The following is a 13,735-nucleotide window of genomic DNA, read 5'->3' as shown; positions in this document are numbered from 1 at the left end:
TTACAAAACCAATGCTTCCCGTAGGTAAAAGCACAATTAGAAGGACAAAGGGTCAAGGTGGCCCAGGAATGCATCGTTGCCCTCTCCACGAAGAAGGGCATCGATGTCAATGCGACCGGCTGTAAGATACTTCTCGCTGACACCGATGTTCACTCGTTGGGAGAGCTGCTGTTTCAACTCTGCACGAAGGCTGGCCATCTCGCTCTTGCTCAACTCGCTAGCCTCCTTGTCACGCCTTTCGCGGCCACCACCACGGCCACGGCCTCTACCCTTAGACTGATCGAACTCATCACTGTCGTACTCCACACCGAGATCATCGGCCGCAGCGCGAAGCCAGTTGTCCTCCGTGTTGACCTTCTCTTTGGCGATGGTGGAGTCGGTGATCCGCTTGGCGAGACCCATGCGGGGGCGGAGACGAGCCACCACTCGGCGATCAATGTCAAGAGACTCGAGAGGAAGTTTCTTGCTAGGTGCGTCGGATTCGCCCGCCTTCTTAGCCTTTTTGGAGTGGATCTTCGCAGCGAGACGGGCAACGCCGACAACCTCTTCTGGGGCACAGATGAGAATACTCTTTCCGGACTCACCAGCACGGGCAGTACGACCGGATCGGTGGACATAGGCGTCTGCTGTGCGAGGAACGTGGTAGTGGATGACGCAGTTAATACCCTTGATATCTAAACCACGAGCAGCGACGTCGGTGGCGACAAGGATGGAGCTGGGGTTGGCAGTAGGAGATGAGAAACGTTCGATGGAACGGAGTCGGGCTTTTTGGGCCATGTTCGAGTGGAGTGCAAACACAGGGAGCTGAAGGGATTGCAAAAGCTGAGTGATGCGGCGGACGGCGGAGATGGAATTTGTGAACACGATTGTGCGATGCTTGGGGTAGTAAAGGAGGACCGAGTAGAGATAGAGGTCCTAATTATGAGGGTTAGCATCAAAATTTGAGTGGATCGAGACCGGTTTTTTTACCTTTTCCATAGCAGGACATTCAACAATTCCTTCCTTGAGTCCTACGGCCATCTGTGACTCTGGGTTCACATCAATGAACTTGGGCTTCTCTTCGCGGAAGTTCAGCTTCTTGAGAAGATATTCCATAGACTCTTTGTTGTCCAACATATCACCACTGGTCCAGCGGCTTTTGCCTGCTAATTTTTGCTGAAGATCCTTGTGGAAGGTGGCCGAGAAGACAAGAGTCTGTCTGTGGCTTGGCTCTTCTTCCTCGTCCTCTTCCTTATCCATATCGGCAATATCTCCGGCTTGCTTTTTGTCTAGTGCACCGAGGATGTCCTCAACTTCCTTGAAATGACCTTCACTCAGAAGTCTGTCCGCCTCGTCAACAACCAGGAACTGGATCTTCTGCATTTTGCGGATCAATCCCGTTCCTGTGCTGAGAATCTCCCACACACGGCCAGGGGTTCCAACAACAATATCAGCTGTGGCAAGCTGTCTCTGCTGCTTCTGAATGGACAGACCACCAGTCACGAGAGCGATACGGGCATTGGTATCCGGGGAATTGGCGATAAGCTCTCCAAGATGCTTTCCTAGCTGGTGCGCCAGCTCACGGGTAGGAGATAGAATCAAGGCAATCGGAGTCTTGGTCTTGTCGGACTTGTCAGACTGTTCTCCCTGTCTGCCTCGCTTGTCCAAATAGTGTTCGATGATCGGAATACCGAATGCCAGGGTTTTACCGGAACCTGTAGATGCCTTTCCAACGACATCGTGTCCATCAAGAATGGCCGGAATACTGGCCTTTTGAATGGCCGATGGAGAGCTGAACTTCATTTTGGAAAGTGCTGTGAAGGTCTCAGGTGAAAGGTTGAGGCCGTCCCAAGCTGATACGTCCACTCCATCATCTTCTTCAACATCATCGAGAGCCGCGAAAGATAACCCGGCCTTGATGCTCTTGTCCTGAGCGGGTTTGGAATCCTTAGGCTTCTGCTCTTTGGGCTTTTGTTCCTTGGACTTTTGTTCTTCTTTCTTAGCTTTGTTTTGCTCCTTCTTCTTGTCTTTCTTCGACTTCTTATCTTCCTTCACTTCAGTTGCAGCGGGAGTCGCCTCGGTGGCAGGAGTTTTGTCGGACGAGTCTTCGTCGCTGAACCCAGCCCATTCCTCACCATCCTCCTCGGATGGCGCTTTAAGAATCGACTTTCTAGGCTTGCCAGACTTGGCCTATCCACCAGGCGTATAGATTAGCGATCAGTTCGCATGATTGATTAAAGCGTGTAGCCTCATACCTTGAACTGAACCTCTCCACCACTCTGTTTAATAATCTCCACACCCTCAATCTCTTCCAGTCCGAAGAAACCTTCTGCATCTTCCATTCGATCTGGCATTGCAACTTCTTTCCAGTTAAGTTCCTCAATAGCGATAGGGCGATTATCCTCATTTGAGGCTCCGTTGGATTTCGCTGCCTTCTTGCGTTTGTTCGCCTCAGCCCCCTGGGCTTTGGGATCGCGTCCTCGCTTTTGGCCCATTTTGAAATGAGTGACGCTTGAGTATAACAGTGTGTTTAGGTAGGATGCAAATACACCGTCGGGGAAGATTCGCAAAGAAAAAAAGCGGCAGAAATTTCAGTCCGCCTTTGGAATCTTATCTTTTCGTTCCCCACGTTGGCCGCAAAATTAACCCACTTTAACACACTACGATTGCCAATTGCGCCTGAGGAGCCTGTTTTCAAGATGGGCAAGTCATCTAAAGACAAGCGCGATGCTTACTACCGTCTCGCCAAGGAACAAAATTGGCGCGCCCGTTCCGCCTTCAAACTTATCCAGATCGACGAGAGATTCGACCTATTCGAGCACGAGAACCCGGACAATGTGACGAGAGTCGTGGATTTGTGCGCTGCACCTGGCAGCTGGAGTCAAGTACTCAGCCGTGTGTTGATCAAGGGCGAGAGCTTCGGCCGTCGGGCATGGCTCGAGAAAAAGCGCAAAGAACAAGAAGGGTTGGACGCAGAAACAACAGCCGATGAAGATAAAATGGACTACACTCAGCCTTGCCCAAGCGCCGAACTAAAGCCTCGGAAGAATGTCAAGATCGTCTCCATCGACTTGCAACCTATGGCGCCACTCGAAGGCATTACGACCCTGAAAGCCGACATCACACACCCCTCCACGATTCCTCTTCTCTTGCGTGCTCTGGACCCCGAAGCATACGAACAATCCTCCAACCCCTCCGACACTCAATCGCCAGTCACAGAAGCTATCAGACAACCCCATCCCGTCGATCTGGTTATTTCCGATGGTGCTCCCGATGTAACAGGCCTCCACGATCTAGATATCTACATTCAATCACAACTTCTCTACGCCGCACTAAACCTCGCCATGGGCGTTCTCCGACCTGGTGGCAAGTTCGTTGCCAAAATCTTCCGCGGGCGCGATGTGGACCTTCTCTACGCGCAGCTGCGGACTGTCTTCGAGCGCGTGAGCGTCGCGAAGCCGCGCAGTAGTCGCGCTAGTAGCTTGGAAGCTTTCGTGGTCTGCGAAGGTTTCATTCCTCCCGTCAGTGACAGCGGAGTGGTCGGCATGGCCGCATTGAAGAATCCCCTCTTCGGCGGTGCCGCTGCCCCGGTTGCTGTATCGCAAGATGGCAATGTTGGTGTCGAGGTGCGCGAGCAAATCGATCAGGACATGCAAGTCCGGGATACCGTAGTCCAGCCTGTTGCCGATAACACTGCTGCGCCAAATCATACTACCGAAGTCCGTCATCTTCAGACCACAACCTCATCAGAAGATCAGCCCCGACCTCAGAAACTTTCCAACAAGTTTTCCGTTGAGAACCGGTGGATCCCTTCTTTCATTGCATGTGGTGACCTTTCCGCTTGGGATTCCGATGCATCATACACTCTGCCTCCAGACTATGTTAATTTGGATCCTGTCCAGCCACCCACTGCACCCCCGTATCGTCGGGCTTTGGAGTTGAGGAAGGAGAAGGGCGGTGCATATGGAAAAACCAAGTATGGTCTGCCCAGTCAAGTTTGATAGCCCATTACATGAGATTTAAGAAAAAGTTTGTATGTATAGACGACCTAGAGACGACATAGCATTTACAAGGTTCATGCTAGGGAGGCATTGTCTTCGAAGCAGATACCCCAATACATTCTATTGCATTATATCTACTTGAATCTACTTGAATCACTCGGCTGGATTGCTTGAAAATCATCACATTCTAAGTGCATTTTGGAGTCTCTTGAAGCTAACGCGCTAGCCCGAATTAAGACGGTCTAAATACAATGAGGGGGAATAAAAAGCAAATGCCAATCGTATCACCATGCTATCGCGAAACAAAGCAGAACAGTCTAGTATACCTCCAGAACATAGCGCTCCTCATCCTTCAGCTTCTCAATCTCCTTGCGAGTGTCGACCTTCTTGCCATTGTTCTTGGCTTCGGTGGCAATGGCCTCCTCCAGAACAGCGGTGACGTCGGGCACGGGCCAAGTGGGACCGCAGAGGTAGAAAGCACCCTCCTCGCGAATATAAGCCTGGATGATCTCGGGCAGGGTCTGGCGCATGCGATCCTGAATATAAATCTTCTCGGGCTGATCACGAGAGAAGGCAGCGCCGAGAAGAGTGATGACACCAGCCTCCTGGTAAGCCTCCCACTCCTCGCCGTAGCAGTACTCCTCGCGCTGGTGACGAGAGCCCATGTACAGCAGAACAGCACCGATCTCCTTGCCCTGAGCCTTCTCGAGGGCGCGGTGCTGAACGAAGGCACGGAATGGTGCCAGACCAGTACCCAGACCGGCCATGATGAGGGGCTGAGTGGACTTGGGGGGCAGCTTCATGACACTGGACTTGACGCTGACAGTGATCGGGGAGCCGACTTGCAGGCGGCTCAGGTAGCGAGTAGCGAGACCGAAGCGGTCACGACCGTTGGGGTCGGTCCAGTTCACGGCAACGATCATCAGAGCGACCGTGGTGGGGGTAACCTTCTGGCATGAGGCAATCGAGTACTCACGGCGCTTCAGGGGACCAACGATGCGGACGATGTCGTGGAATTCGGGGTGGGCAGAGGGGTATTCGAGCAGAATATCGGCGAAGGTGACAGTATCAACCTCGGCGCGACGCTTGAACTCAGTGGCACCATCGGGGCCACCCAGGGTGAGCAAGGCAGTCTTCTCCTTCTCGTCAGAGGCGAACTCGGCAAGGGCCTCGTAGAAGCGCTTAGGAGGACGACCATAGATGTCGACGTTTTGGATCAGAGCCTGGTAGACAGTACGATTCTCCAAAACGGCTGGGTTCTCGCGACTGGGGACCTCAACAATGGCATCGGGGTCCAAGCCGTAGAACGCAATGAAGTTCTTGATGTCCTCGGGATCGTTCTCGGCGTGGATACCAAGGGCCTCGCCAATGTCGTACTTGAGACCAGTCTCACCGAGATCGAACTCGATGTGGAAGATATTGCGGTCATAGGTGGTAGGGGTAAGACGGCGGTTCTCCTTGACGTGGACAGTGAAAGTTTTGTGAGCCAGGTCAGGACGGAGGGCATTCGTGGTGCCATAGGCCTCCTTGAATGCAAGGCCACGAGCAGCAGTCTCCCAGTCCTTCAGGAGAGTAGCGGGCTCAGACTCATTCTTATCGAACGAGGCAAAGCTGTTGGCGATGATGTCCTTGGGGAGCTGAACAGCCTCGCTAACACCCTCGGGCTCCTTCCAGGACTCGGGAACCTCAATCTGGCGGAGAACCTTCTCAAGATCCTTAGCGACATTTTCAAGGGCCTCAGCATTTCCAGTGATCGCAGAAAGCTTCTTGGTGGCCAGACCCTCCTGAGTGGGCAGAGCGACACGCACGAATGAGGCCTGGAGAACGAGGGCATCCAGAGACGAGTCATCAATGGCAGATCCATCGACAACGAAGACGGAGATACCACGCTGAGCGACAGCCTGTCTGAAGGCAGCGGGAAGCTTCTTCTCCAAGTCCTCATCCTTGATTCCTGGGGCGTTGATAATGACCTTTCCATTATCCTTGACAGAAGCCAAGACATCAACGTCATTCAGCAGCGCGGTGTTGCCGACATATGAAACCTCGGCAGCGGTGACGGCGTAAGGAGCGTCAACAATCTTGGAGCTCTTACGAATATCGACACGAATGGCACCTCCCTGAATCAGGTTGTCATAGGTCTTGCTGGTGGTGACGTTGCTCGCTGAGTCGGCGCCAAGAGCCTGGCCCAAAGTCTGAGCAGCAGCCTCAGTGACCGAAGTGTCAACATCCCAGAAGGTGTACTCTTGCACAGAAGCAGGGTCCAGCAACTGCAGGGACTCGTTGGTCTCGCCGTTGGCAGCGAGGATAGGCTGGTCATAAATACGCTGGAATGCAGCAGCGGTAGAGATGAGATCCCAGCGCTGGGAGCGAGGGTATTTGATCTCAACACAACCCGGGTTATGTTCACGGCCAGTGGCGAAAGTCAAGGCCGCAAGAACATCCTCGTAGAGAGCAGAGTGAATGCCTTCTTCCTGAACAGCCAGCTCAGAGGTGACTTGTCCGAGAACGGCAACGGTCTTGGTGGACTGGGGAAGAACGCGCAAGAACTCCTCCTCAATGAAGGGTCGGTAGACACGGACATTGACAACACCGACACGGACGCCATCCTTTGCAAGAGAGCGAGCGATCTGGGCAGTGAGGGTTGCCTCCACGGTGCCGAAGACGACCAGGACAGAGGTGGGCTCAGTGTGACCGTGGTACTCGAAAGCACCGTACTCGGTTCCGAGCTCGCCGTTCAGTGTCTTCAGTAGGTCAAGAACCTTGCCTTGGGCATCAAGGTGGCGGTTTCGGGACTCATCGAGAGTCTTACGGACGGTCTCATAAGTGCGAGTCAGACCATCCTTGTCGAGAACATCAATGACGCGGGTGGTATCACGACCAACGCGGACACCATCATAGATGTGGATTGAGGGAAGAATCGAAGAGAGCAAAGTGGTGAAGAGAGCCATGTGCTGGGACTCGTGGGCAGAGCCACTAGAGACCAAACCCAGACCGAGATCCTCGGTCAGAGAGAGGGCGGAGGCATAGTCGGAGACCAGGCCATCCTCACCGGCGTAGTCAACGGCGGCGACGTGCGCAGCTACTGGGCTAGCGACAGAGTAGAGCAAAGAGAGTTGCTCCAATGCGGCGCGCATATAAGGAAGAGTTGCCGATGAAGCAACAATTCCCTGAGGAATGTGGCGCTTCTTCAAGTCGAAATCCTGGGAGAAGAGATAACCCAATGCCAAGTTACCGGCACCCTGGCGGGTTTCCAGAGCCTTGACAGCGGGAGATTCACCATTGGCATTGGTCTCACCCTTCAAGGTCCATTCCTTAAGTGCAGCATCAAGATCAAAAGTCTCCGGTGAGTAGGAGAAGATCTTGTCACTGAGCACGTATGCAACTTGCTGGATCAGCGTCTGGGCTGTAACATATGTCGGGCCATTCAAGGCTGACAGAGTAGGAGTTGTTGAACCCATGACTTCTTCTTGACACCGGGTATAAGACCGATATCCCCTGAAGACAAAAGACGAAGAAGAAGGTGGGGAGAAAGAGAATCTCCCCTCCCCATAGCTTGCTTATAGTAAAATCCCCCGGCATTTCGCCCAAAGCGGTTAAGTGGCAATTGCGTGCTTGTTATCGGGCGATAAGACTTTTCAAAGGCGGTGTGGACAGTGGCGCCGGCCATCTCCTGGCCGCTCTCGGAGCATGACTCATCGATTTGTCAGCACTTGCTGCCCGAGGTGTCAATGACCTTGTGCACTGGGCGAGCGGGGTGTGCACAGCATGGGTCTGCACAAATCACCGAACCTCGGTAGCCCACTTTTACCCCAGACCCTGGAGGCGCCATCCCCTCATAGATCAATCGGATTCATAAACATACATTCAGACCAATCTTTTTACTCAAACAGAACATCTGACAGCGAATTGAATCTGCAATAATGGAATCAAATTCACCTAACCCCATCCCTTTCTCTGAGCCACCTTATCTTCGTGGCCTTCCTTCTCCCTACATCACGCCAGCCCACCGCCGTTTTCAACAAGCATGCCGCAAATTCGCGACGGAAAACCTACTTCAGCATGCACTGGAATGGGAACGTGAGGGAACAGTCCCTCTGCATGTGTTTGACACATTCTGTAAACATAACATGTTACTGCCAAACTTGCCGGCCCCCTTGCCCGTGGAATGGCTAAAGCGCCTGGGGATCAATGACATTCTGGGTGTCAAGGTTGAGGACTGGGACTACATATACACTGGAATTTACTGTGATGAGGTATCTCGTGAGATGTATGATATATCTCATTTAGAAGTTGACTAACGAATAATTTGGAGAATAGTTGGCCCGTTCTGGTCTGAGTGGTCCAGGTGGCTCTCTGAACGCTGGCTTTGCTTTTGGTATTGCACCAATCTACAAGTTTGGTAGTATTGAGCTGCAAGAGCGATTCTTGCCCGAGCTGCTCACAGGTAGGAAGCGAGGTTGCATCGCCATCACTGAGCCTGGGGCTGGTAGTGATGTCGCCAATATCGCTACAACCGCTGTCAAGAGTGCCGATGGACAGCACTATATCGTGAACGGAAGCAAGAAATGGTGAGGCAAAAACTCCATGATACTGCTCAATATGCAGACTGACATTTCCAATCAGGATCACAAACGGCATCTGGTCGGATTACGCCACTATGGCAGTTCGAACCGGTGGACCCGGAGCTCCAGGTCTCTCCGTATTAGTTGTACCTCTCAAGGGCTACCCTGGTGTCACAATGCGCCGACTGAAAGTCTCTGGTCAGGTCACCGGCGGAACCACGTACATCGAGCTCGACGATGTCAAAGTTCCGGTGTCGAACATTATCGGTAAGGAGGGTGATGGCATGCGTATCATTATGACCAACTTCAACCACGAGAGACTCGTCATCGCTGTTGGAGTCACTCGCCAGGCTCGTGTAGCTCTTTCTGCCGCTTTCGCCTACTGCCTCAAGCGCGAAGCCTTCGGGAAACCACTCATGGACCAGCCTGTAGTCCGCCACCGTCTAGCCAAGGCAGGTGCGGAGCTTGAATCCATGTGGGCGTGGGTGGAACAGATTTTGTACCAATTGACTCACCTCAGCAAGGAAGAAAGTGATCGTCAGCTTGGTGGCTTGACAGCATTGGCCAAAGCAAAGTCTGCGATGGTTTTAAATGAATGCGCGCAGACAGCCGTGCTCTTGTTTGGAGGCAATGGATTTACCAAAACTGGTCAGGGTGAACTGGTCGAAGGTATGTCCATTGAATCATTGGTCTACGTGCAGAAATAAGCTAACAAGGTGTCCCTACTAGCCATTCTTCGCGATGTTCCCGGCGCCCGTATTCCCGGTGGGTCGGAGGATGTGTTACTCGACCTGTCTGTACGTCAATTGGTCAAGCTGTATCAATCTGAAGAGAAGAAGCTCTCACAAAGGTCCAAGATTTGATTGGACCATGTGTACAATCCTGATCTTTGACCGGAGTTACATTCCTTACTTGGGCTTTTCATGTTCTAACCTTGGAATTCCAACGTGCCAAGCGACAATATATTACAACCGAGCGAGAAAGAGTGTTGATTCAACATGTTAGGCATCCAGAAAGCTTGTAACACACACTACGCTACATCTATTTGTCTTGAGGTAGCTCAATATGGCTTCGTCAAGTTCCTCCTAGCCAAATACACGAGCTATCCGTATAATCAACTTCGTACAATTTGCACTGAAAAGCTATCTCTTCATTAATTTTCGAAGGAAGTGTACCATTATCTGATACAAATCACCTGGGTAGCAATGTACTCCTCCCGGCAGCAAAATAGTGAGCAGCGTCGGTCTCTGTAAAAGCTCGGCGAAATTGGATCTTCATACCCGCGCACATTTCCTCGGGGGCAAAATCCTGGTTTTTTGGCGCCTTTTCAAGCCTTGTTTTCTTTGTGCACATTTCCTAGAAGGTAGTACTCTCGGTTGCGTTGTGGATTCTGTTATCAACGTAGTTCCCACAGCCTTCTCGGACGTCGCTGGGAGAGACTTTGTTGAAATCAACTTTTTCTCCAACTTCTTTTCTCGAATCATGCTATTCAACACCGGATAAAATCTTGCCGCATACATGTCTAGCGGGCTTCTCTCACTGCTGGTTTGGTCTGGCTGAAGCCCGTGCTCCACGAGTAGCTCAATCAAGATATTGATCGCGTGGTTCTTGGTCCTTCCTCGCTTCTTGCCTCTTGGCTTCTTTAGGGGAACTCCCAAAAGCTTTGAAAGAAGTTTGGCTCCCCCTTCAGCTTCACAGGAAACACTAGTTCCTTGTTCCGAGAGAAATTTCAGGATCTCTGCATTCTCAATTGTGGTACCAAATGGAAGCTCGTTTTGTGTGTTCCTTTTATTGACATCAGCCCCAGACCTCAACAGCAACATCACCCCCTCCTTTTGAGCTCTGGTATCTCCTAAAAATGCTTCGGATCTGAGAGCAGCATGAAGAGGAGTGTCTCCATCAAAGGTTTGTGTGTCCAAATCCGCTCCACGTTCGACAAATAGGGTCATCACTTCCTTTGTTGATGCCCATGGAGTCTCAGGGATGTGGTGTAGTGGAGTGAAGCCATTTGGATGGAATCTACAATTTGGGTCTGCCCCGTGATCAAGCAGCAGTTGGATTACAGCAGCAAACTCGACTTGGCTTTTGTACATCGGTGGATCGAGCCATCTCTCGCCCTGCGATGACATGCTGTATGGTCTGGGGGTATAACCAAGTTTTGTAGCAGATGCCAACGCGCTGAAACGCGTTCCTTCGCCGATAAGGTCAATATGGGCGCCATATTGTAGGAGCAGGCTGGTGATGTGATAATCTCCTAGAGTTGCAGCGAGCTCCAAGGCAGAAACATCAGTTCCGAAATTTACGTGGGCCCCATTGCGTAGGAGAGTTTCCACGACTTTCTCATGGCTCCAGTGAATGGCGATAAGTAATGGCGTGTTGATGAAGTCAGACCTTGGGCCGATTGGGACATTCACGTCGAGATTGTTGCGCAATATCAAATGCTGTAGCCCTTGTTCAAATCCCTTTCCTACCAGCCATCGCAACACGTCGAGCGCGGTATCCTGGTCTTGCTTGTAAAGGGCATAAATGACTTTGTCATGAAGCTTTTGATTTCCACGCAGAAGTGATAATCTGTCTTTGTACTCTTGTAGATTGGATGCAATGAGACAGATAAGTTCTAAGGGCAAGGAATCGAGAGCCATCTTCAAACCAGGTCAAAGCCAGATCATAGGAATGAGTTGGGTCACATAAAAGAGTATAAATGCAATATAAATGTGCTGAAGTCAAATTGCACGTAATGAATATCAGTCCACCCGTTTGTTGTTTGGATCTCTAGGGTTTCTAAAAATGGCCCGGCATGTTTCAACAAGACCTCATTAATTTTATGATATTTTCCCGTATCTAAATTTACAGTATTCTCTACTACTTACCTAGATAGTAAACATGTAGAAGAATTGTGGCCATTTCAGTGTAGTTATGGGTGATACTCAGGATATATATTCCTCATTAATGGTAAGCAAGCTCTACTGGCTTGTGCAATGATTAACATTATTCTTCGATTTCTACCAGAAACTCACGTTGTCACTACAACCCCGTAATTATATTATTGTATATACTAATAATTTCGACGGACGATATTTAACTGCCACTCTGGAAGAGAACACACAGAGGATGACACAGAAGCCGTGTGGTTAAGTAGAAAAGGCCGTGCTGCTAGAAACAGAGCTTAACCCAATTCAGCTTAGGTCGACCGCGGAATGACGAAAGAGCCCTGCCAGTTGGAGGATTTGCGCTCCCCTCGTAGCATCTACAACTACTCATATCAAGTACAAATTCACATACGGAACATGGCAAACATTGCATTGATTGGTGGTACGGGTATGGTGGTAAGTGTGAGACCTACAAAAGCTGCTCAATCTAGTCTACTCATTATTTGAAGACTTTCAAAACAAATGCCCCCCAGGTCTAGACCTCAAAACTAAATCACAAGCTTGACAGGGCTCCCACATCCTCACCAGTCTAATTGCCAACACCTCTGTAACCCGCGTGGATACTATCTCCCGCCGCACCCCACCAGTAGCTAGTGGCACACCCCCAGCCAAGCTCACCAACTTTGTATCCGGCGATACCGCCACCTGGGCCAGCCAACTCTCCTCCCTGAGCCCGACTCCCAACATTTTCATCTCCGCCTTCGCAACCACAAGAGCCGCCGCAGGTGGTTTTGACAACCAATATAAGATCGAGCATGGACTGAACGTCGAGATGGCCAAGGCCGCGCGTGAAGCTGGCACCCAGGTCTACGTATTGATCTCGTCTAGCGGCGCCAACAAGGATTCCAATTTTGCCTACCCGCGCATGAAGGGAGAGATCGAGGAGGAGATTAAGAAGCTTGGTTTTGAGCGCACGGTCATTCTGCGCCCTGGATTGATTGCTGGTACTCGTGAAGAAAGCCGGCCCCTTGAGGCTGGGGCTCGTTTCCTCGCAAGTTGGGTGGGCAAGCTACACTCTGGTCTGAAGGATGGGTGGGCTCAAGAGGCAGATGTAATTGGCAAAGCTGCTGTCAATGCTGGTCTGAAGGCGCTTAAAGGCGATGTTCCTGAAGGCAGTGAGAAGGTTTGGACCTTGACTGGTAGCGATATTATCAAATATGCCAAGGAAGACTCGTCCTAAATGCCCCGATGCATTGGATTTGAGTATATATGTGAATAACTTTCTAGATAAGTAATGTTTACGCTTTGGAATCTGAAAAAAAGTATCACTCGATAGCATTGATCGAAACTTAACGTGACATGAATTTTTGGAAATGCTAACTTCCCTAGATCACATTTGAGCCATCAACCGCTGAACTATAAACAAAAATAGACCGTTCAATCCCGGTACGAAACATGAGTCCCATCCTCCTTGACATGAACACCACGGCCCTTCTTCGTCGCCCCGCGAGAGCTGGAAGCCTCGCGATCCCGATTGCGATCAGGCCCTCCCTCAGTTGGACGCCTCCAAGAGCTTACATCCTTGTTGGCTGGGCTCATATTTAGGGGGCTTTCTCTCTTGCCCTCTCTCTTGCTTTCTTCTTCGGTAGCTGCGAGCTCGTTCTCGGGTGCTGTGTTCGCCGGATCGAATGCGGAAGGATGCTTGGCCACTTCGGCGTCTGTGCCGGATTTGGCGGTCTCTGAGCGCTCTGGGTTCAGGGCCCGGCGGTCTAGGGGATCCTGGTCATTTTCGATTTGAGAACGTGGAGCTGTGCTGAAGGGTGTTCTTGTTGCTGTTGCGGTAGCAAGTGACAGAGTTGTTTTCGAGAGGTTGGCGCAGCTGAATCGGGTGATTTGCTGGCCAGAGATAAGGATGGGTTTCCACATGATGTGAAATATGAATATGGATGTCTGAATATGATTCAAGATGAAGATTCGAGTGGTTTGTTGGAAGATCTCGTCCAGTATACGATCAATGATCGAGATTTTAAGCTAGAATGAATTGGCGAAAAGCAATTGAATAGACAGGGATTGTGCGTTGTTGAGTACTACTAGAGCGAAGCGTTGAAAGTGCAATTGTATTTAAGTCTGCCATTCTTTTCGGTCTGCCTTGTTCTCTGGACACTGGGATCATGTTGACGTCACTTGGTCAGAAACACCCAGGCTAACCCAACTTGGTAATGAGCTTGCCCTAATCAACTGGCTTCATACAAAAGAAAGAAACCAAAACAAGTTGAGGATTTCCGGTTTTGCATCAGTTTGATATTTCTGCGCGGGATTGAAT

At 50.8% G+C, this 13,735-nt stretch overlaps 7 protein-coding genes across 7 annotated transcripts; 3 read left to right on the top strand and 4 right to left on the bottom strand.

Annotated features, from left to right (window-relative positions):
* Positions 1-36: 36 nt before the first annotated feature.
* mak5 (ATP-dependent RNA helicase MAK5) lies at positions 37-2,474 on the bottom strand (the record flags this gene model as incomplete). The annotated part of the gene is made up of 3 exons (XM_057179053.1): positions 37-915; positions 970-2,169; positions 2,235-2,474. 3 exons carry the CDS (start codon positions 2,472-2,474, stop codon positions 37-39), a joined length of 2,319 nt encoding a protein of 772 aa, XP_057027439.1.
* A 204-nt stretch (positions 2,475-2,678) lies between these two features.
* N7457_008009 (tRNA methyltransferase TRM7) lies at positions 2,679-3,980 on the top strand (the record flags this gene model as incomplete). The annotated part of the gene is made up of 1 exon (XM_057179052.1): positions 2,679-3,980. One exon carries the CDS (start codon positions 2,679-2,681, stop codon positions 3,978-3,980), a length of 1,302 nt encoding a protein of 433 aa, XP_057027438.1.
* A 317-nt stretch (positions 3,981-4,297) lies between these two features.
* On the bottom strand, positions 4,298-7,438 carry N7457_008008 (sulfite reductase subunit alpha; the record flags this gene model as incomplete). The annotated part of the gene is made up of 1 exon (XM_057179051.1): positions 4,298-7,438. One exon carries the CDS (start codon positions 7,436-7,438, stop codon positions 4,298-4,300), a length of 3,141 nt encoding a protein of 1,046 aa, XP_057027437.1.
* Positions 7,439-7,900: 462 nt separating this feature from the next.
* Positions 7,901-9,405, top strand: N7457_008007 (acyl-CoA dehydrogenase family protein; the record flags this gene model as incomplete). The annotated part of the gene is made up of 4 exons (XM_057179050.1): positions 7,901-8,233; positions 8,298-8,548; positions 8,604-9,211; positions 9,272-9,405. The coding sequence occupies 4 exons, from the start codon at positions 7,901-7,903 to the stop codon at positions 9,403-9,405; spliced, it is 1,326 nt and encodes a 441-aa protein (XP_057027436.1).
* A 464-nt stretch (positions 9,406-9,869) lies between these two features.
* N7457_008006 (ankyrin repeat domain-containing protein) lies at positions 9,870-11,184 on the bottom strand (the record flags this gene model as incomplete). The annotated part of the gene is made up of 2 exons (XM_057179049.1): positions 9,870-9,932; positions 9,955-11,184. 2 exons carry the CDS (start codon positions 11,182-11,184, stop codon positions 9,870-9,872), a joined length of 1,293 nt encoding a protein of 430 aa, XP_057027435.1.
* Positions 11,185-11,829: 645 nt separating this feature from the next.
* Positions 11,830-12,652, top strand: N7457_008005 (uncharacterized protein; the record flags this gene model as incomplete). Its single annotated transcript, XM_057179048.1, has 2 exons — positions 11,830-11,868; positions 11,981-12,652. 2 exons carry the CDS (start codon positions 11,830-11,832, stop codon positions 12,650-12,652), a joined length of 711 nt encoding a protein of 236 aa, XP_057027434.1.
* A 197-nt stretch (positions 12,653-12,849) lies between these two features.
* On the bottom strand, positions 12,850-13,338 carry N7457_008004 (uncharacterized protein; the record flags this gene model as incomplete). The annotated part of the gene is made up of 1 exon (XM_057179047.1): positions 12,850-13,338. The coding sequence occupies one exon, from the start codon at positions 13,336-13,338 to the stop codon at positions 12,850-12,852; it is 489 nt and encodes a 162-aa protein (XP_057027433.1).
* Between the last annotated feature and the right edge of the window lie 397 nt (positions 13,339-13,735).

The sequence above is a fragment of the Penicillium paradoxum genome (genome assembly GCF_028828445.1).
Source record: "Penicillium paradoxum strain IBT 22861 chromosome Unknown utg000007l_segment0_segment0, whole genome shotgun sequence".
NCBI classification, from domain to species: domain Eukaryota; kingdom Fungi; phylum Ascomycota; class Eurotiomycetes; order Eurotiales; family Aspergillaceae; genus Penicillium; species Penicillium paradoxum.
The sequence above is the reverse complement of the archived record's forward strand: the minus strand, read 5'-3'. Positions and strand labels throughout refer to the sequence as shown.